The sequence below is a fragment of the Toxotes jaculatrix genome, chromosome 10 (genome assembly GCF_017976425.1).
Source record: "Toxotes jaculatrix isolate fToxJac2 chromosome 10, fToxJac2.pri, whole genome shotgun sequence".
Taxonomy (NCBI): Eukaryota; Metazoa; Chordata; class Actinopteri; family Toxotidae; genus Toxotes; species Toxotes jaculatrix.
This window is the reverse complement of record NC_054403.1, coordinates 20,565,991-20,587,063: the sequence shown is the minus strand read 5'-3', so window position 1 is coordinate 20,587,063 and position 21,073 is coordinate 20,565,991. Positions and strand designations below refer to the sequence as shown.

At 39.2% G+C, this 21,073-nt stretch overlaps 1 protein-coding gene across 5 annotated transcripts in view; it reads left to right on the top strand.

Moving 5' to 3' along the window:
* Nucleotides 1–21,073, top strand: part of enox2 (ecto-NOX disulfide-thiol exchanger 2) — a 160,997-nt gene that overhangs the window by 26,426 nt on the left and 113,498 nt on the right. For 3 of the 5 annotated variants that reach the window (XM_041048652.1, XM_041048649.1, XM_041048650.1), the window contains exon 3: nt 8,025–8,114. The exons of 1 other annotated variant lie outside the window; for it this stretch is intronic. In XM_041048652.1, coding sequence (XP_040904586.1) covers nt 8,081–8,114 — 34 coding nt within the window. In that variant the 5' untranslated portion in view covers nt 8,025–8,080. Of the gene's footprint in view, nt 1–8,024; nt 8,115–17,171; nt 17,296–21,073 lie in introns of those variants that run through there. One more of the 5 variants, XM_041048651.1, reaches the window with a different exon arrangement.

The window sequence follows — 21,073 nt, the reverse complement described above, 5'->3', positions numbered from 1 at the left end:
ATTTCTTAGCTTACCTCCCTTCATGAGTATTATCCTACCTGATATGAGTTTAATATTTTAGTCCTTGTGTTGTAGGTCTTACCGAGACATCAGAGTTGAAGCCGGGGGTGTCTGCCTGTAGCAGCAGTATTGGTCTCCCTGTCTCATCCTTTCCCCTCTACACACATGCCTTGGCCTGCCCTCCTACCTTTCTTCCCTGACTTAAGTACTTGTGACAGGGAGAGCTGAGCCCCATCTACCCCTTCACATGCAAGACTGCTTTTTCAAACCTTTATTTACCAAGGGTTGCTTGACTCAACACCTCTGCTCTTTTTCAGCAATAGGCTCTCTACACATTCACACAGTTGCACATATTCAAAGTAGGAATGCGCCGTGCATTTCAGAAAAGGCTTTTGTGCACTATAGTCAAACTTTCAAGGATATTTACTCCATTAAAGGCCCCCGGTTTTAAGGATTTTCAGAGATATGAAAGCCTTGACTTTTACAGGATGGAGGCTGATGATAATTAAGACCTTAAAGGCAACACAGTATTGGTCTTCTTTATTGCCATTTCTAGTAATCATTCACTTTTAATATTCTTATTAAGTTCCCTCTTTGTCATTGTTAACATAATAAATTAATGCAACGCACTTGAGATTTCTTTTAGATTTTCTTCTCAAAGGGAAAATAATCCACACTAATAATTTAGCCACCTAAATGGTTCCCTCCTCCTCTCCAGCTGATATTAAATCCTGTTTATTTTTCATCTTTTTGAATGAAATTCTTTGTCGTCCATGACTGTGGAGCTCACCGTGTATGTGCGTGTGTGCGTGCATGCGTGTGCGCGAGAGGGTGAAAATGATTTCCCCAACCTCCTCATTGGCCATGAATGCAAAGACAGCACGTGTCTACGGCTGTTAAACAACACTCACTGGCTCCCAGCCCACTCGTAAATTACGGAGCGAAAGCCTCTCCCAAGACTGCCTTCAGTGAAACAGTCCAGTCAGTAAGGTTGCCTCCCATAACCAGCACCACAGCTGTCAGTTAACAGAGTTTTGTGGCTCAGAGACCAGGATTGTGTTAACAAATTATGAAAAGCGGCTTGGCCGGGTTCATTAGTTTCTTTATTGCTCGGATTGTATAACATGTAGAATGGCTTTCTTCTGTATGTTTCCCCCAGAGGCTCTCTCAGACAAGAGTACTATCTAGTTATCGGGATACTAATGGTACAGTGCTGGTGTTGTAGCAGAATATAGGATTCAGAACTGCAGCGATTTCTCAATTTTTCAATTAGTTGATCACCAGAAAAATAATTGGCAGCTGTTTTAAGTCATTTTTTTAAGTAAAGATGATGAAAATTAGCTGGTAGCTAACTCTGGTATGGCGGAGAGCTATGCACTGTCCCTGTTAAATAAACCAATAAATAAAATAAATCATTTTATGATAAAAATAGAAAGCATGATGGTTCAACATTCTCAAATGTGAGCACCTGCTGCTTTTCCCTGTCTTACTGTATAGTAAATTTAATCTCTTTGGTCACATCACCTTGGACACTTTTCACTGTGTTAATTAAGAAAATAATCGGCAGATAAATCGATAATGAAAGTAATTGTTAGCTGCAGCCCTGATGGCATCTGCTTTTTGTTGCATGCTTAAATGAAAAATTCTTGAGGATAGCAAGTTCTCCTGAGCGGCCTCTCATTCACCAGGGGTTTCAGAATGGCTCATTGAAGTACGTTCACTTTGCATTGTGCAACTCTTAAAACTACCAATGCTCCACGCTTTAGACCTTGTGTAAACTCTTCTATAAACCTAAGATGCAGTTTCATTTGTTATTTGAGGATGCAAACATTTTTATTGCTTTCCTAACACTTGTGGGCTTGTTTCCTGTCTTGGAGTAAAAGAAAATAGTGTTGTGTTGGTCCTCTGGCTATGTCTGTTAACATTGTGGAAAATTGTTTTCCTGCTTAACTTTAGAGGTTTCAGCCTGAGCCCTGTCTAAAGGATGGAAGATGCAACCACTTCTTTCTCTTTGATCATTGTTTGGTGGAGAACAGTGGATACATCTTTGCTTTGCTGTTGCTGTCATCTCCTTGCCCTCTGTCTGCCCTCTGGCTGTCTTGCACTTCCTAAGTTTTGTTTATTGTCATTTTTTATGATGTGCAATGTTAAATCTATACTGTAACGTCAACCAGCGACTACAAAAGCAACTAATCATTTGCTTGAAATGCTACACGGATGATTTATAACGCACATACTTCTTTTGTTGCTCTGTCTTTATCACTCACAGATTAATGGAGTGAATTTCAGTAGTTTTTCTTTTAATTGTTTTGTTCCTGGATGATTTTAACATTTATGACAAGAGAAATCTACGACCATACATCACTATTTTTTACTGATTTTACATTGTGGCCATTTATATTGAAGCACAGTGGTGCTGCCATCTCTCCAACATGTTGGTTCCCTGTGTGAAGAAAAGCTTGACAGACTGTCATCTCTTCAACATGTCTGCAGGGGCTCATTAACAAACAAATACTGTACCACATGATTCTATGTTTGTAATGGCGTGGGAACAGTTTGACTGTATTTTTAGTTTATGTTATGCAATTTACAATCATGCTGTTAAAAATATGGATCATATTGATTGTAGAGTATGCCCACACGGTGATCGTGGGACAGATGACAGAAGTAACCACATCAAGACAAACATGACAATGCTTCTATCCAGTGCAGTGTTTTTATTCCCACAACCTCCATGTGACGTTTGACAGCTGGAAAGGTTTTCCTTGTCATTATTCATATGCTGTATGTATTCAGCCAACTGTAGGAAACCATAATACGCATCAACAGTATATTGCTGACTGTAGAGAAATGTTGAACATCTATGCTCATGTCTATTGAATCTTGCCTTTAACAATAGCACTTATCAGAAAGATGAACATTGAACTGTAAGGGTTGGTCTTAGCAGTTCCCAGGGATCTGTGGGTAATTAGCTTTGACCTTCCTGTTCTCACTGTATTAGGTCGAGTGCTGCTGTACTGTATGCTACAAAGGCAGCACTTACATCACAATTATGTAGCTCTCACGCATATAGCTCTTATTCCTCTGGGATAATTTTAAACATATACATGTTCTTACTACTATTATTAATCATGGAATAGAAGAGAGCTGAAACGGTTAATGGATTAATCAATCAGCCAATTTAAAGAAAATAAACCTAGAACTTTTTTTTTCTCATTTTTGAAGGAAAAATGTCAGAAATGTCAAGATTTTTCCTTTGTTTTCATCACTAAACATGACATGCTGGGAAGCTGGGATTCATATTTCATAGACTAAATGATTAATTGAGAAAATAATCAATAGATTCATCAATAATGCAATTATACATTAGTTGTATAGGCAGTAGCTTTTTGGTTTTTTTTTAGATTACATTGTGAAGATACTATAATGTATTTGTATAAACATGATAGTTGTTGTAGTCAGGTTGTGCTTTTTTACCTTTTTCAGTGTCATGGACATATTTCTGTGATTTTCAGACAAATGTGAAACCTTCCGAGCTTTCTCTTTGTTGTCCCTGTGTGGGAGATGAGGTACTTCATCACAGAGATAAGCATGCAGACTGAGGGACAGCTACAGGAAAGAAAAGGCACACAAGAGCAGCCTGTGAAGTACAGATCAGTTCTTGTGAAGTTGGTATGATTAATCCAATGCTGCAAATTTTTGCAGAGGGCGATTTGGTTTGCTCCTTCCCAGGCTCCTGTTTCCCTGCTGGGGAGACAAAAGATGAATGGACCTTTCGGGCCTATTATGGGGTATCTCCCTTCTCCATCGCTATAGGGGCTGGTTGACTCTGATAATCCTCTCCTCACTGAGGCGATCTTCTAATCCCTGCCAGACACAGGTGTCTGGCCTTGTGCATTTGTTAAGATGGCGGATGCACTCAGCTGTGTGTGAAAATACGTATGAAAATACATACATACTGACACAGAGCTAAATATGTGGAATATTATAAGAATGATGAATCTCTGTAGGAGGGGATGCACAAGAAACATGACATCTAATGGCATTTTAACACAGTAAGACTGACAATTTGGCCCATTTTCTGTTAATTCACCAGTTAAGCATGAACTGTCATCAATAACTGTCGCGCCCCCAATGCCCCTGAGATGTTTTTTTTTTTTTTTTTTTTTTTTACTATTGAGAAATTAGACCAAATAATCATTAACCCTTATATCATTTAAAGCGACTTGTGTTGTCCTAGCTGCCTGTAACTTCTTTCTCATTTTGACAAACAATGCAAGTTGTATTTCTGCTTCGAAGAAAATCTGCTTTTCATTTTAATAATGGCTATGGTCACAGCAAGTGTGTCTGCATAAAACTCTGGCTAGAGCACTGTCTCCCCAGCTTTTGTGCTTACTCTGAAGCTTGCATATTGGTGAGCATACTGGATTTGAATCATAATTTCAGAGACTGATTTCAAAAGCCAGTGTGAAGCCTCCTTCTTCCCAGCTTCTCTGCTTCATTCATAATCATTAGTGTACACATTTCCTCAAGTTAGCGACTCATGGATTTTCCTAACTATAGAAATGTATTTTAGAGCTGAGTGTGTGGAAATGAAAAATGCTGGTAATAACAAATGATCGGGAAAGTGGGTGCTTTAAGAGTGATGAATGCCATTTGTTGTTGTTGCCACAAAGGACTTTTAAAACGGATTTTCTTTGCATCCTCCTCATTAAGAAAAGTCTTATTTTCCCAAATTAAAATAACTGTCATTATTCTTCAGAGGTTTAAGCTAATGCCATTCTGATGGTGAATAAGTAGCCTATTTTTCTGTCCTCACAGTGTGTGCATTTTCTTGTTGGCCTTGATTTCGCTTTGTGGTTGCCATTACTGTGGTGAATGGTCTGTTCACATTTTCAGCAGTCTCACTGGCTCTCAGTGCTGCACCATCTTTAGGTCCAAATGTCTGTCACTGCAAGGACAGAACATATTCTCATCAGTCATTCTGGTTTTCTGTGTACAACCATGCTACTGTGCAGTAATGTGTAAAACAACTAAACAGCACGTCTGATTATATGCTAGACTTTTATGGTGGGTTTTTCAGATGAAGAGGTGCTGAAGTTGATGTATAATTTTGTACACAGTTATGGTTTTTGGGTTTATTGGTCAAGAATCAGAGCTCTTTTTGTTTAACATTGCATTACAAATCCTGGGTCTGGGTTGTTTTCTTTACAATGCTTTCCTAACAAGCCAGTATGTTGAAAACAGACCATTATGAGTTGAAAACTGGTTCAGATGTGTTCTAAAGTGGGTCTTGTGATGCGAATAGGAATGCTTTTCTCTTTTTAAAAAATCTTGTACAGTCTTTTTTTTTTTTTGAAAGTATTCATGCTTGGAGAGCGCCTATCTGAACACAGGCCAGCATTTTAATCATGTTTCTCTTTTTCTCATCCTCCAAGAATTTTTTTTTTCAGTCTACATTGTTTTTTATATTGAAACCATGTGGAAAAAGGAAACAACTGTGCATTCATTCATAAACATCTCCTCACCATATCCTGGGTTCAGAGATCAGATTGTCTCCAATGAATAATATTAAAAGGTCACTTTGGGTCAGTCGTGTTGATAAGGGCACCTTAGCAATGAATTTGATTATAACACAGGCAAATACAAGTAAAAACGAATCAACATTACAACCTATAGAAACCCGGGGAGAACCTTGGGCTTTGGCAGCACTGCTGTTGTCCTGTTCTGTTGTCTGTATTCACCACAACACACACAGTAACAGTAATAAACAGTTTGTTTCAGTGTAGGAGCTGATTCCAGGGTTGCTCTTACTCAGGGGAAAAAAAGAACCAGAGTTTTGACTTCAGTTATGTTGCAGAAGTAGCCAAAACAAAAATCTTTTAAATGCTAATCTGATGCTCATAGAGGCTCAAATTGTTGAGTTAATCACTGTGACTTTTAAAATTTGCTGATTAAAAGGTAGACTGAGGAATGGTGTCATGGCACAGGCAGTGCCATGACGATTTATTGTTAAGCCTGGGAGCTTTTTGGCTGTATCAGCTACTGCTGAAGGTCTTGATTGCCAATAATAAGAAAAGATGCAACTCTTACCTGAACTCCACTGAACTTAACTCTCACTTTGTAGCTGTCTAAAAGAAGCAGCTTCTGTGGTCGCTCCACTTGCCCCCTTTGCAATGTTGCTCATCCAACTGAGTGGTTGGTGCCAGGCCTGCCATCGTGTCATCAACTCTACAGTGAGCACACTTCATTTTAATTCTCCACTTCATACTGCAGTGTTGCTCTTTACATTCATGTGCAGCATTCCTCCATACCTCTTCTCTCCCTCTGATTTGACTTTTGACTGTACCTAGAATACACCAATGTGGAAGGAGCAAGCTGCAGGAGAACAGTTAAAAGAACATGTTCTAATGTTCAGTCCAATCTCTTAAAATGATGTTCATATACAACTAATGAATTCACACTTCTACCTGAATTATATTTTTTATTAGTACTCATGATTTTTATTAGCAAAATGTTTCTGTTTGAAGAATGAAAAACAAAATGAGAAAACTTCCAGAGCAAAATGTTCATCCAGACAGGATAACTTCTTTGTATGTTCCATACGTGTCTTCAACTGATGTCGAGGCGTGGCTGTTCAGGGCTTTTTGTGTGCTGTGAGCTTTGCATCTATTGTGTGGGTTTAAAAAGAGCTGTTTGCAGAGATGTACATGCATAGTGGGCTGCAAAGATGCCATGATGACGTTATTGTGTATGCCAAGGTTCTGTTGTGCCTGTCATATACAGCATGCATGTCAGGCAGTGATAAGTGATAAGAATCTTATCACTGCCTCGCATGTAAGGAAGCAAATAACAGAACTGATGCACTAAAATCCTCACAAAGCTGTGACATGAGATGTGGTCAAAGGGGTCTACATTATGTGGTATGTGCCATATGTGTGTCATTATACGTGATTGTATTGTATTGGACTGCAACCAGTTATTATTTTCATTATTGATTAATCTTTTATGATTAACTGATAAATTGTTTGGGTTTTTTTCTAAGAGTTCAGAAAATGTTGAGTTCAAGATGAGTTCATCAGATTGCTTGTTTTGTATGTTCTGACTTTAAGATATTCAATTTGCAATTATATAAAGAAGAGAAAAAGCATAAATCTCCACATCTGAGAAGCTGAAATGACAAAATGAATTTTAATTCATTGACTGATTGATATGTAGTTTATGTGTTCGCTGTTAATGTGTAAGGTTTCACTTTTATTGTTTTTAAGTTTGGACCACAGTTTAAAAAAGAGTAAACTGAATTCCAAGTCACAAGCAAATATATTGATACTAAAAAAATTTACTGAAAGTCTAAAAATTCAAGTCCTTGAACTAAAGATAAAATCTCAAGAATGCAGAAAAAATGCTGCTCGTGTGTCGTTTGAATAAGAATTCAGATGCTGCTGTCAGCAGAGAGGAGCGAGGTTTGGGGATCACTGTGACCTTCTCAGTGGCCTGAGAGTGTGTTGGCATGGCATGACTGATGCAGATTATCATAGCTGGAGAAAGCCAATTACTCTGGTCATCACGGCACCCTCAGGGCCCCTCTTGGTGGAATGAAATGCATTACAGAATTCTCTGTGCATCCTTCTGGCAGCGCTTTATATTTCCTCTATGCTGATCCCCCCAGTTTGAGTGTTAATAGTGCAGTCAATGGGACCCTCCTGCGCCTCAGAGCCCTCCCTGGCTCGGATGAGCTTCTGCTCCACAAAGCAGGGAGGTCGTGCCTTTTGGAAAAGCGGATGAATTACATTCTCCTGTTTGTCTTCTCTTTCTATTCAAGACAAAGCCCTTCTATTTTGGCCCCTTTTTAAATGCTCCCCTCAGTCAGCGTCCTTGAACGACTACAGAATGAATGAATGAATAAGTCGTATTGCAGAGTTGTGGTGTAACAGACCCTTCTGTAGTGTTTTTATGAAAAGAGCAAACAGTGACTGATCAGACTTTTTTTTTTTTTTTATCTTTGCTTTTGATTCCCAAAAAAGATTTGCTGCAAGACCGGAGAGGGTGAGATCACACACAGCAACGCTGCATCTCTAGGATGTACAAAGACTACAGATCAAGCCGAGTCACAGGTAGGAGACCTGGATCTCTATATGTGCCATGTTGGTTTATATGTAGGTGGTTCCACTGAGTTTTGTTCCAGAAGTTTTCATTGTAATGCTGAAATTTCACACTCAACATCACAATGGGGATTTGCTGGTCAAATCTTCACATCTAAAAAACAATAGTCAGTGACCCTCTAAATGTCTTTTTGTGTAACTAGCTTGGAAGAGATTTGTCTTCTTTTTTTTGCCATAACCTCCAAACCTGCCTCACTCTTTCCTGGATTTTAATTATTCTCCTTTAATCATGTTTATTTTTTTCACAACATGTTCACTTTGGTTTCTTTTGTGCACACATCAAAATCTGCGGCATCCTCTCAGTTATTAGTGTCAAGGCTTCTGATTCAAAGTGTCAGTCTCATTCGAGCTTACACATATGATTCATATAGCACCCAGACATAGAGAGCAGTGGCACACACACACACTGTCTCAAAAAATACCATGAGGGCTCATTTTTTTGTGAGCCTAGATTTGCCAACAGAGCACTGTCATCTGATAGATGTTTTTTTTTTTTTTTTTTTAAATCCAAAGTGACCTACTATAGTAGGAGTACATATGTGAATGGGAAGCTCAATTCAATTCAAGATTTGTCAACGTCCTCAACGTCAGAAGGCCATTTCACAACACATCATGAAGCCACACCTAAGAAGATGATATGTTAACTGAGATTCTGGTACAGTTGATCTTGTTCACCACTGTGTGAAATTGTGATAACCAAACTCGTTACCCTAGTCTTAATATGCCATTGAATTTTGAAGACTCTGGGTATCTTCAGTATATGCATGTAGAGATAGTTTCACCCCCAGAATATTTTATTTATTCAAAAAATAAAAAAGTCGACACTGCTTCTGAACAGCATGAGATATTTGGCCTACTTTGACAGAAGATTGCATAACATAAGATACAACTAAAACAAGTTTCTGGGCCAATACTGATGTTTGGCCCTGGTTCTGTGGCTCCGTCTGGCCAGTGCATTTACAGAAGCCATTTTTCTGAGACTGGACACTGCAGGGGGAGGTTTAGTTTACATAAAGCAGTATGCACTGTCGCAGATTTTTGTTTCAAGCACAACATTGAGATTGTTCTATAATTGCTCAGATGCAGTTAATAGATGCAAATTGTGGATCAAGAAGCTAAATCACTTACATGGCCATGCATTCATTCATTGTTTGTATTTGTTTCCCTTTTGCGTTGCTGCAAAACTGTGTAAGGTGCGTTGCGTCTCCGACACTTTATTGCCATTTTAAGTGACACAGAGTATAGTGTAGTATAATGGTTTTTTAGATAACTATAGATAATGAATCACTCTGATTTTGGTGATCCCCTGACTTTTTGAGATTGACATTTTCAGTCCTGAGTTAAATGTCTCAGCAACTATTGAATGGATTGCTGTGAAATTTGGATTGGATTTTCATGTTCGCCTCAGGATGAACTGTAATAATTTGGTGCTGACTTTTCATCTGTTCCCACCATTTTTAATTTGTCCAGTGCTTTGATTTACGACCAAATACCTGCAAAGCCAGTGACGTTCACATCAGCCTCAGCTTTACTTTGTGTTTCCTGCTAATTAGCAGATGTTAGTATGCTAACAAGCTAAACATGACAAGCATTATAGCTGCTCATTGTCAGCATGTTAGCACGGTCATTGTGATCATGTTGGCATGGCAACGTTAGCATTTATCTCAAAGCACAGCTGTGCACAACCTCACAGAACTGCTAGCATGGCTGTAGACTCTTAATCTTATCACATCTCCTGATCAGTTGTTACTCTGCCTCAGATATTTGCCATTTAGCTGAAAGCTCATATAACTAACATGATAAGTGCACAATACAGAAAAAAGGGATAAGAGTACTCATTAAATTAACAATTAGATGTTACATAATCATGTTCAGAGAAACGGCATAGCATGGGCTATTCAGTGTGCATTACATTAGGCATGGCACTGCTGTGTCTCAGCAAGCTGTTATTGTATTTCTGAAAACAATGGGATTCTACAGTACATTGTCTGAGAATAGAAACTGAACCGAGTTAGAAACTGACAGATTGCTTAAGAGAGAGGAAAGAGAGGGGGAATGAAAAGCGCCTTTCTTGCTGGGCTCTGGCCGATGAGTGTGTCCTTTCCCATTACTCTCACACAGTGCAATATGCAGGTCAGTCAGGTGATAATGAATGCTCTGTCTGATACTTGGCCTTTCTCCCTCCCTCCTGCTTGTCTGGTCTGCTCTCTCTGTTGTATCCTCTCTCTTTCTTCACCCTTGTACACTGCAGAGTCTTCTGTAGTATCTAGTATATTTTCCTTTAGCGTTTTTAATTATCTAGCAATCTCCTCTTCCTCTGTCCTGGAGCGTTCGGCAGTTTAAAGGTGTCTCAGGTCAGGTTGTGAGACAATGAAGATGTCGAGTTTTCAGTCTCTGTCTTCATTAATTTAATAATGACTTAAGGCCTGTGGAACCTAATTTTTTGTATGAACAAAAGGAAAAGACACCTTTGGTTGATAGATCATTTGCTTTAGTTTTCACAGTGCCCAAAGAATTGAATGAACTAATCGAATTCTGTGCACACCAACCCCCACTGCATGACCGTCTGCAATAGGAAGCGATGTAATAATGCATTCAGCCAACGTTTCGCTAAAATACGTGATACTGGGTTCAAGGTTTGATATGGAGACATTTCTAGTAAACAATAAAATATGAATGAAATAATTATGACTAAAGCCAAAAACAGAAACTAAATGTAAACTAAATGCAAGTTGTTCAAGCCATCTCGGTTGTATTTTCTGTTTGAAATACAACTGAGTACAACTGAGTTGTGATGCTGTGTTAGTCGTTAGTTGTGTTTTAGTTTTCTTCAGGCGTGCACCAACTGATTGGCCAGCAGTCACTGTTAGTTGATAAATGATCGCTCTAGGTGTTTGTTTACACTGGTACGTATTTGTATTCTGTTGTTTCAGTGGGTGGTGAAGTTGGTAGGGTTAATATTTTGCAAAATTAAAAAGCAGGTAAGTTGCATAATAAAGGAAATTTACCACATCTGAGTGGCTAGATGTTAGTGATGTTTGTAGCAAAGATCCTTCTGATGTTAAAACTTAAAAATTTTGATATAAGTAACAGCAAATAACTGATGACAGCCCATCAAAGTTGGATAATGGCCTCTGTCATTTTAAGAGATTGCTTTACAGTGGCAATATGTGCAAAAGACCTTTTTCAAAATATGATTGAAATACTTCCTGACTGGAGCGAAGCAAAGCTTTTATCCATAAAAACATTAGGTTTAAATAATATGCCACATCAACTCCTGGCAACTCATGACATATCAGTGTTTTATATAAAAATACATTGTATAGTTTCCATTATTTTAGAATTTGAATTTGACTATTATGGAACAAATGGGTGTTTCTGTCTGAATACTTTGAAGGAAGCTTCTCCATTTCTCAGAATCAAGAAGAAAAGGTTTCTGCTGTCCTAGAAGGAACAGAATATTCCAAAGTGATTATTTTGGCACCTTCTTTGACCTACATTAATAGTGACTGTTCACTTGGTATTTAAAATGACTATATATTTAACAGTTATCGTCATCAGAGGAGAAATGACCAATCCTATGACTAATAATCAGCAAGAAAATTAAAAAAACACAAACAAAACATTTAACTGTTACTATATATGAGGTGCTTGTTGATAAAGATTTACAGCTGCATCTGCTGTTATCTACTGGTCAGAATGTAATTTAGCAGATAAATGCATAGATATGCAGATGGATAAATGGTCTGTTCTCATGAAACATGCAAGAATCATTCTTCAGTTCAGTTCAGTTTTTTGAGGTTTGGCTATAAGACATTACCGGCCTTTGTGTTAATGTTGACTTGGGGGCAGTGAATTTGATGCCCTTGCACTGCTGATGGTACATTTGGTGCCAGCAATCACAACCAGCTTGCTGCACAACACAGCTGCCAAAATGCACCACAGTGCCCACTTGCTCGCATCAACACCTTTTGCTTGTATCGGAGGACCTGCAGCATTTTTATACCTTGTGGTAATGTTACAGAATAAACAAACACGATTTGTCATCACCTCTTCTTCTGTCTATATTGGTGGCAATGCATGAGTGGTGTTTGAGTCAAGTGATTCTCTGGCTGTGAATGATGGTGGGGCAGCGGATGCTGTTAACAACATTTCAGCAGTGCAGAGGGGTTAACAGTTGTTTTGCACTCTGTTTGAGACCCATTTCCATCAATATGCATGCTGAGGGAAAATTCTCCAGAGATAGTCCTGGCCTCCTTTTGGATTTAGCCTAATCCAGTATCCAGAACAGATGCTGCCGTCACCAAGGCACCTCCAGTAACTCCCCCCTCTCACATCATCATGAAAACTATGGCAAACATAATTCTGCATCTCAAAACACGTTGTCTCCAGTTACTTTTTATGGGGCCCTGTCACTCCTCCACAACTCATTAAATTCATCCAAGTAGGAATACACCAGTATGTCAACTGGGACGCTGTGAAGCTCGCTTAATGAGGTGTGACTTAAGCTGGGGAGTCACCTCAACCTTTCCTGTCCAGAAGATCATCTGCTAACCATCAGTCAGGGGGCAGGAATGTGAGGTAAGGAGGGAGAGAAGGAGAAGAAGAGATAGGTAATTAGAGAGGGAAGGATTAAGGAAGATAGAGGTCGAAGATAACTAGCAAGAACCCAAAAGACAAAGATGACGCCCATGTTCAGGACACATTTCTGTGCTTGCTGTTTTCCTCCATAGAGGGCAGTGGAGTTAATGACATTTTTCTCTCGTGCCTGAGCTGCAAACACACCATTCATTGATCTCAAAATGGACGACACTAAATATCACTGCAGTCACTTTAAACTGATAAGCTTTCCGCTGAGCAGAACCTTTTTAAACATCATCCTCTCTCCCTCTTTGAAGGCCTTGTGGAGCAGCTACCTGAACACTGTTGTGTGACTGCAAAGGGCATATTGATACAGCACGGTGCACTCTTACCAGTTGAAAACAGGACTGTGTGATTTGGCAAATTACTCAATAGAGGCAGACAAACAGTGCCAACACCTCATGGGACAAATAGTCATAAATGTTGTTTAGTGAAAAGGGAAATATTGAATAAAACGAATCCTAGTTAAGAGGAAGGCAATGCCTCTCAAAGCCCTTGTTAAAATTTTACTATGATAGTTGTCAGTGAGGCCCAGCTTCCATTTAATATGCAGTAACTGAATTTGAATTATTCATTATATGAGAGATTTCCCAGCTAACTAAACAAATGTATTGAGGGGAAGATTAGATCTAACTGGGTCGACCATTCTATATATTTCTGCATTAATATATAAAAGCGAGATGAGCTGGACGAAATGGACTTGTGATTTCTCTCACATTCCTTTTTCTTTTCTTTCTTTCTTTCTTTTTTTTTTTTTTTTAAAGAAATGGTTAAATATGTCAGCCAGACACTTATTTCACTTCACTTTGAAGTCAGGCAGTTTATTTGACTAAAGAGGACTCTAATGTCACCAAACACACATGTTCTCATACAAAACCTTAAAAGCCAAAAACCAAGGCTGCTTTCATCTGCTGAGGCACGGAGTCAAATTAGTGTTTGATTTGAATGTTTTGCTACACTAAGCAGGCCACAGAAAGAACATCATTGTTAAAAAAAATCAAGACATCAGACAAACATCATTCCCTAGGGACACCGAAATTGAATGAGAGCATGCACTGGCTGTTACTCATTACTACTGGCTGACAGAGGTAATTGAATTCTGCCTGGAAAACATTCAGTTTATTTATGACAAGTCTTTTCTGGTGAAAACATGGACAGCGAAAAAAACAGCTATAAGTTGGTTGCCTTGCATGTTTTTATAAACAAGTAACTCCTGACTGATTATACTGTGTTCGTGTCCGCTGACGCTTAACGAAGTGTGTCTTAGATCCAACCTGCGCGTGTGTGTAATATGTTTAAGAAAAATAACCTACTTCACAGAATGTGTAAAGCAGTGAATACAGCCTTGTTCATCCAATATTTTTCAAAGGCTAGGCTGTAGCCATATTTGTGAAGGCTTTCCAAGTAACCTGTACCATAGCCTCAATAATACATTTTAGAATAAATTGGATTAGTTTCCAAAAAGAGAATTGAATTTCACCTTGATTAGTCTTCAAGACTATCAGGCTTTATTTTAAAATAAAAAATAATTTGTATAAAAAGTCGGAGGGAGGAAGAACTCTAACTGAAACACTGAGTCTATGATAAGAAAACAATCAGAAGAGAAGAAGAAGCTTCTCGGTCATAGTTTTGGAGTCTCATAGCTTTAGATTCTTGTTAAATTGTACCTGCGGAGGGAAGTTGTCAGCTGGAAGGATCCTTTTAATTCTGTTTTCCATACTTGAGACGAAGCTTAGCGTGATCATTATGTATATATACTGATCATCCTTCAACAACAGCTGACTGTAAACATGCTATTTTTGTTTCCATGAAATAACAGTGCCTATTGAGCCAACGCTGTTGTTTACCGAAGAAGAGACTCGGTTTATTTCTCTGAATCAGTCAAAGCTGTTTGGAGAGTCACTGATGGTATTTGTTGACAATGGATGAAAGACACAGTGTAGTAGGTTACTGTCATAGCTACTCTGAATCAGTCCAACACCTTCTTTGTAGTGTAGTGTTCTTCTGACTTCACAGTGGACTGGAAACTGGTCATTGTGTCAAGTCTAGCTTAAAACAAAAATCTAAATACTGCAAAAAAAAAAGCAAAAATGTTTTTACATTTGGCTGACGTAGAAAAATTGGTGCGTCGTTAAAAGCAAAATGCAACGAAGTGCACTGGAAACCAGCATGGCGAATAAATCATGAGGTACATGAAGTATGGGACTTAAACATCCACTGAAGCTTCTGCTCCACTGAAGACACTAAAAACAGTGGAGGCTGAAACCATCAGGTCTGCGTGGCACGATGAGGAGGCTGTGACGTTCAAATTAATACATTTAACAAAAATAAATTTCATACCTCCATCGTGTTTTCCATGTTGTTTTTCACCCTTTTGAGGTTTGACCGGCGTTCTTTTAGTTACATCACCTCGTTGCGCCCTCTTCTGCAGTGGTTTAATGGCACCTGATAAGAATTAGCACAGCCAGCTGTCATAACATCATATAACTGTAATGGATAGAAAGGTCCATTCCATTCCAATTTTCTGGAAGTTCGGCCCAAATTAGCTGACTAACCCTGGCTAATCTCACCTCAAGGCCCATTTAGTCGTTGTCCTGTAATCATGGATCACATCACATGGTCCTCATTAGCATTTTGGACGCTGTGGTTTGTGGTGCTGTTGAATTGTATTCTGTTTTTCTGAGAGGTGTTAATAATTTTGTCCACCCCATTTTTATAAGGAAGGTAGACTAAATATTATATCTCAGTTTGACACCTGGATCAATAGTTCTCTAAAACATTTTCCAAAAAAAAAAAAAACTTATTACAACCTTGATTTGTTGCAGGACCTCTGTATTAGACTGTATTGGGTGCAGCTAGGAGTAAATTGACAATTAATCTATGAGTGCTGACCTATTCATTCTCCTAGTACAAGGAACAAATACTCTCAAAGTGGTCTTCATTTTCTCATGGGAAAAATTCCTATAGTATCTGATGAAATGTTCCCCAAAATGAGCACACTGCTTATATCAGCTTAAAAGAATAGTAAACCTTTTTGACAGACTCTTACCATCAGAAGCTGAATTAAATATTAACATTGAACAGGTGATGTCAGTGTCTTTCCAAAACCCAATCTGCAGGGGGTTTATGAGATCAAAGATGCCTGATTCAGCTGACCACTGCAGTGATACATTCGATAGGATTGTAATGCACGTTCTTTCTTGTCTCTGTACACAGCTTGTGTCTAATTATGGAAGCATAATAGTGTTTGCTCTGCTGTTTTCCTTGTGTAATTAATCTTTTGGCTGTGTGTTGATCCAGCCACGTCAGTGATCGCGTTCTCAAAAGCCTCTGTTGCGTTTTAACATATTTATTGTTGTCAGCGTGAGCACAAGATCACGCAAATATTTGGGTGGGGTACTTCTTAAAGAGTATAATTATCAGAAACATCTAGCCTTGTGGAAACAGCTTGAGTCAATGTAGAAACCTGGCTGAGAGCAGACACTGCTATTAAGTGGACAAACAAATCCTGGTCATTAGCATTCATTCAGTCTTACTCTGCTGATTCACTTGAGCCACTTAAGGAAATCACATCCACAACTAAATGTGAGGAATCCCACTTATTTTTTATTTTTTTTAATAAATACCTTAATCACTTAAGGCTACTTGGACAAGTACTCTCATGCTTTAATTCTTTTAGATCATAGTGTATCTGGAGCCTCAAGGAATGGACAGGAATGCCTCTCATTACAGTCTGCATGCTAAGCTCTGGTATTGAACTGATAATCTCTATGCTTCTCCTCCTCCAGCTGGCAAGCTACAGAATGACACCTTCTTAACAGCACAACTGTCAAAAAGTTTTGGACAAATTACCTCGCTTTTTTTTGGGCATTTATCGCTTGGCTGCTTCTCAGAATATGTAGGTTGTTTTTTTTTTAAATGCAAACTCGAAAGAATGGGTCTTTTACTAAATTCTTATTTATTTGGCATACAGCTCAGGAGCGGGTGGCGTGTTGACTGATTCTTCCTCTTGTTCGCTCTGAGTGATTTGCCGTAGGGACAGCTTGGCGGTATGTGGCATTTCTCCATGAAAGCGACATCCTCTCTTGACAGTTCACCAGTGCTTGAGCTCGCTTTTACAGCAGAGTGACAAAGAGTAAGAGCTCTTTTTTTTTTTTTTTTTTTTTTATTAATGTCAGTGACTGTGGCGCCCACCATCACATCCCGAACAGTTCGCCTGCGTTACGCTGCGCGCATCTGAGGCGAACTAGTATTCTGCTTCAGTCGCGAACCGGGCACGTCGTGAGGGCGGGCTCGCCTGCCGTAGCTAAAAGGTCCCGCTTTGACTGGCTGCTCTCATTGCAGTCCAGTCTGCTGAGCGGAGTGGACTGGCTGAGGAACGAAGCCCCGTCTCCATTCAAGGATTTTACTTCGCACGCTTCGTCCTACAGCAGAGGACCGACAGGAATCGCACCTCGCCTTCTGTGGACAATGTTTCTCTTGCAGTACACAGGTACATGCTTCAAGTTTTATCCTGCTCTCGCTCTTGGTTCATCCTGTCTCTTCTCCCGGTTGCATTGACAGCACAGATGTTATATTATATTTTTTGTCCACACCGACTGTCTGTACTTATTGTGTGTCTCTGCGGGCTGTAATGTATCACTGAACGGCAGGTAATGCGGGAGTTATGTGGCGTTTTACCACATTTCGTCGCTCGTCTTTGCCTTGTTTGATACAAGTTAAAAGAACAAGCCAAGAGATTTTTTTCTTGCCGTTTTTAGTCCGTAATTGTCGGGCGTGTACCAGCTGTTGAGACCGCAGAAGAAGAGCGGTGCTGCCTCGCTCCACTGTGGTAGGACTGTGCGTGTTCGTGTGTGTGTGTGCGTGTTTTTTTTTTTCGTGTGTCTCAGCATTTGATGTGCAGTGGTGTGCTTTATGATGATAAAAGATCAATAATGATTTCCAGTGCACGCTTTCCACTTGCTTGTCAGTACAAAAGACACGAGCCGTATCTATTATCTTGAGTGGCACACGCCTACTGCAGCTGTTCACGGATGAAGTTTTCAGAATAGATTTAATCCGCGCTGACGCCGGATCGCTGCTATTGAAATGCTTATTTTTTTTTCACATGCAATTCAGTCCACGTTTCTGTTATATACGGGCGGCATATTCGAGCTTGGTGAGTCACATAGTATTAGATAGGCCTACCGTGCAGAGGCTTGCGAGTTGTTTGTTCTTTATAGGTACAAAGTTGTTTGGTTTCTTTGCTGCCACGGCCGACTGTTAAAGATTTTCGTGTCATTTATTCCCGAATCGCCACAACGCATAAATAGCTCGATTTTAAATGGGGGCATTTTCTCCGGGCTCACAGGATCTAATTAAGCGAGGATGCTGTTTGAACTCTCACATTAACCTGCTTACTCTGCTTTATTCTGGCACTCTCTTCACCAGCATCCTCTGTTTATAGTCATGGTAAATTTACCTCAGATGTCCCACAGCTTCTTTTTTGTTGCTGTCTGTGTGTTAATAGCCTAATTGCTGCTTTCCTTTAGCTCATAAAAGCAATGGCTTGTCAAAGATTAGTCTCATGGCATTAATTTTTGCTTGTCATCAGTGAGTTAAAAAAAAAGAAAAAGTCTTTTACTTTTCCTGTCCCCCCACCTCATATAATGGATTTATACAACACAATATATTCTTTATGTACTTTTTGACATTTAAAAACAGGCTTTTCAGTAGTCTTTGGAAAGTGCAGTTTAATTGGTTTTGTAATGAACCTTGTTTTTGAGCTAAAAGTGCTTAAGTGCTGTTATTAAGAGTTTTACACTGCTTAATTCTGAATAATTCTTAATTCTTCTTTAATTGGAAGATATTTACTTCTCTGTTGCACTGTTGTTTATCTTGCGCAGACAGAACTGCTCAGTTCCATTCTCCTCTTCTTTCTTCCCTTCTAGATGCGCAAACATGTTTTGAATCAAATCAAATGGGGGTTGAGCACCTCCCCATGTCCACTGGGGAGAGAAAAGGTCCATCAGGCCTTGTGACAGCCATTTACCTCCACACTGTGCTAGTCCTCTCTGATCAATCAGTAGAGCATCTTTTATATTGCCTTTAATGGTGCGAGGGAGGGGGGCACTCTGCTTAGATCAGTCAGAGAGGAGAGATTTAAAGGTTGTACACTGAGTGCTTGAGAAGGAGCTAGAATATTTCAGCTCTGTTTGGCATAGGATGATAGGGTGGCAGAACAAATTAAGACTGAATACAGAGCAGACTACTGTACAGTATCAGGAGATTTGGCAGCTTTGGAAACTCTCAAATTTCAGTTGGATGCTGGATGACAACTTGTGGTTACTTAGTGGGATTTTTTGTATCAGTGGCTATTGAGAAAAAAAAAAGTGTTGAGGACAATGGAAAAAGGCAAAAAAAAAGTGAAAATATGAGCAATAGATGACCTGCAAATGTTAGAATGAGTAAAACGTTTCATGCGTTTCTTGGTCTATTCAAATGTAGCCTCATACATGATACTCAGTTTGTCCCAGCACAATTAAATGTATGAATTGCTGCCTATCACAACTGTAAAATCTCAAAAAAAAAAAAAAAAAAAAAAAAAAATCCAAACCCCGTGTGTTTATTTTGAGTGTGACTAATGCCATATTGAACATAGGGTCTCTTTATTTACACATGCTGGACCAACTGAACATTATAATCACTGCAGAGCCTATTAATTTCGTAAGTGAGCATCAAAGTCAAGGATGAAAGTAATACACGCCCACTCACCAGCAGTGGTTATGTGAATAAAGTCAAAATTATCCAGGAAAAATTCATTTGGCCAACTGAATGCAGACCAGTTATTTTATTTGTCTTTGATGACAGTCACAGGCACTTCACCTTAAATGAAAAAGTACTTGGCTTCAATTTCATCCACGCTTGTGACAAATTCCCACAGCTATTCACTGACTCAGCCTGCCCATCTGTATTCCACCCTGCTGCTGTCAACTGACTGCTCAAAGCGGAGCTGACAGACAGGTAGGAACCTCTTTAGCTTATGGATGAGGCAAGTGCGTAACGTTAAAAGTGCAAATTCCTTGTGTAAAGCTTCACCAGCCAAGCTAGACATGTTAGCCGTGCTCATACCGACATTAGTGATATGGTGAACACACAGAGAGAAACGAGAGGCTCCACATCATCGCCTGTTGGGGAGAATTTTGTTTTTCCAGTAGACTTTAGCAACACTGAAGTGTGGGAGTAGTGTCTCAGACATTAATTGTGCTAACAACATTGTTTACATCTAATGAAGTTATGCTTTTGGAAACAACAGCCTAACATCTCCTGAGTTTTGTTTTTTGTTTTTTTACCTACTTGGAAGCAAGTCTGTCTCCACCTGTGTTCAAGAACTGTCTTACTGCACTCAGACTGGGCCAAACGGATAAAGATATTGCAGCAGATATGCACTGCTACAAAATCAAAAAGCCATGTAATTAAATATTACGATTAAATCTTATAAAAGGATTTTTTGTATGATTCTTGCTTACCTCCACTTTTATTTTCACTTATTTTGAAGAGAAATCAATTGAAAATATTTTTTATATTGACTAGATACTAAGATAACACAGGAATAATCTGCTAGATAGTCATTTACTTTATTGATGGTATGACAAAATCAGCTCAGTGCAGTCCAGTGCATATTTTTCTTGTTTAAAGTTGCTGCCTGTGGATTGTGAAACCTCATGACTTTGGTGGCTAGTTTAGTCCCTTGTGGTAGTGTTTTACATCACTGTTGCAAACACAGCTTGCCACATTTAGACCTTTTGTACACTCATGTCAAAGTTCACCAAACTGATGCATTTTTTTGTTCAAATGTCAGTGCTTCCCACTACAAGATGTCCTCAGATTTCCCCTGCTTCTCCATAGCTGTCACTGACCCCAAGCCTTGAATGTTTAAAATCCTTCTCTCTAAATGTAGTCATTTAATTTGGGTTATGAAGTTGTCAGAAACCACATTATGTCCTGCCCTGAAGTTTTCTGTTTGCCATGTTTATGTATTCTATCTATGTGCAAGTACTATATAATGTGTCAGCAGTGTGCCAGTAGACCCGTACTTGAAGGAGAGCTAACATAGCATGGAGGGAGCTAAAAACGATTCTGATAGTGGAGACACTTGGAACTGGTTCTCACCTGGAACCTGTTCTCAAGTCCCATCCCTATTGCTGGTGTAAGATGATTTATTATTTTAATAATAAATAACAATTCAGTACATTTAAGTCCAGCCTGATGTCGCTTTGCAGTTAAAAGAA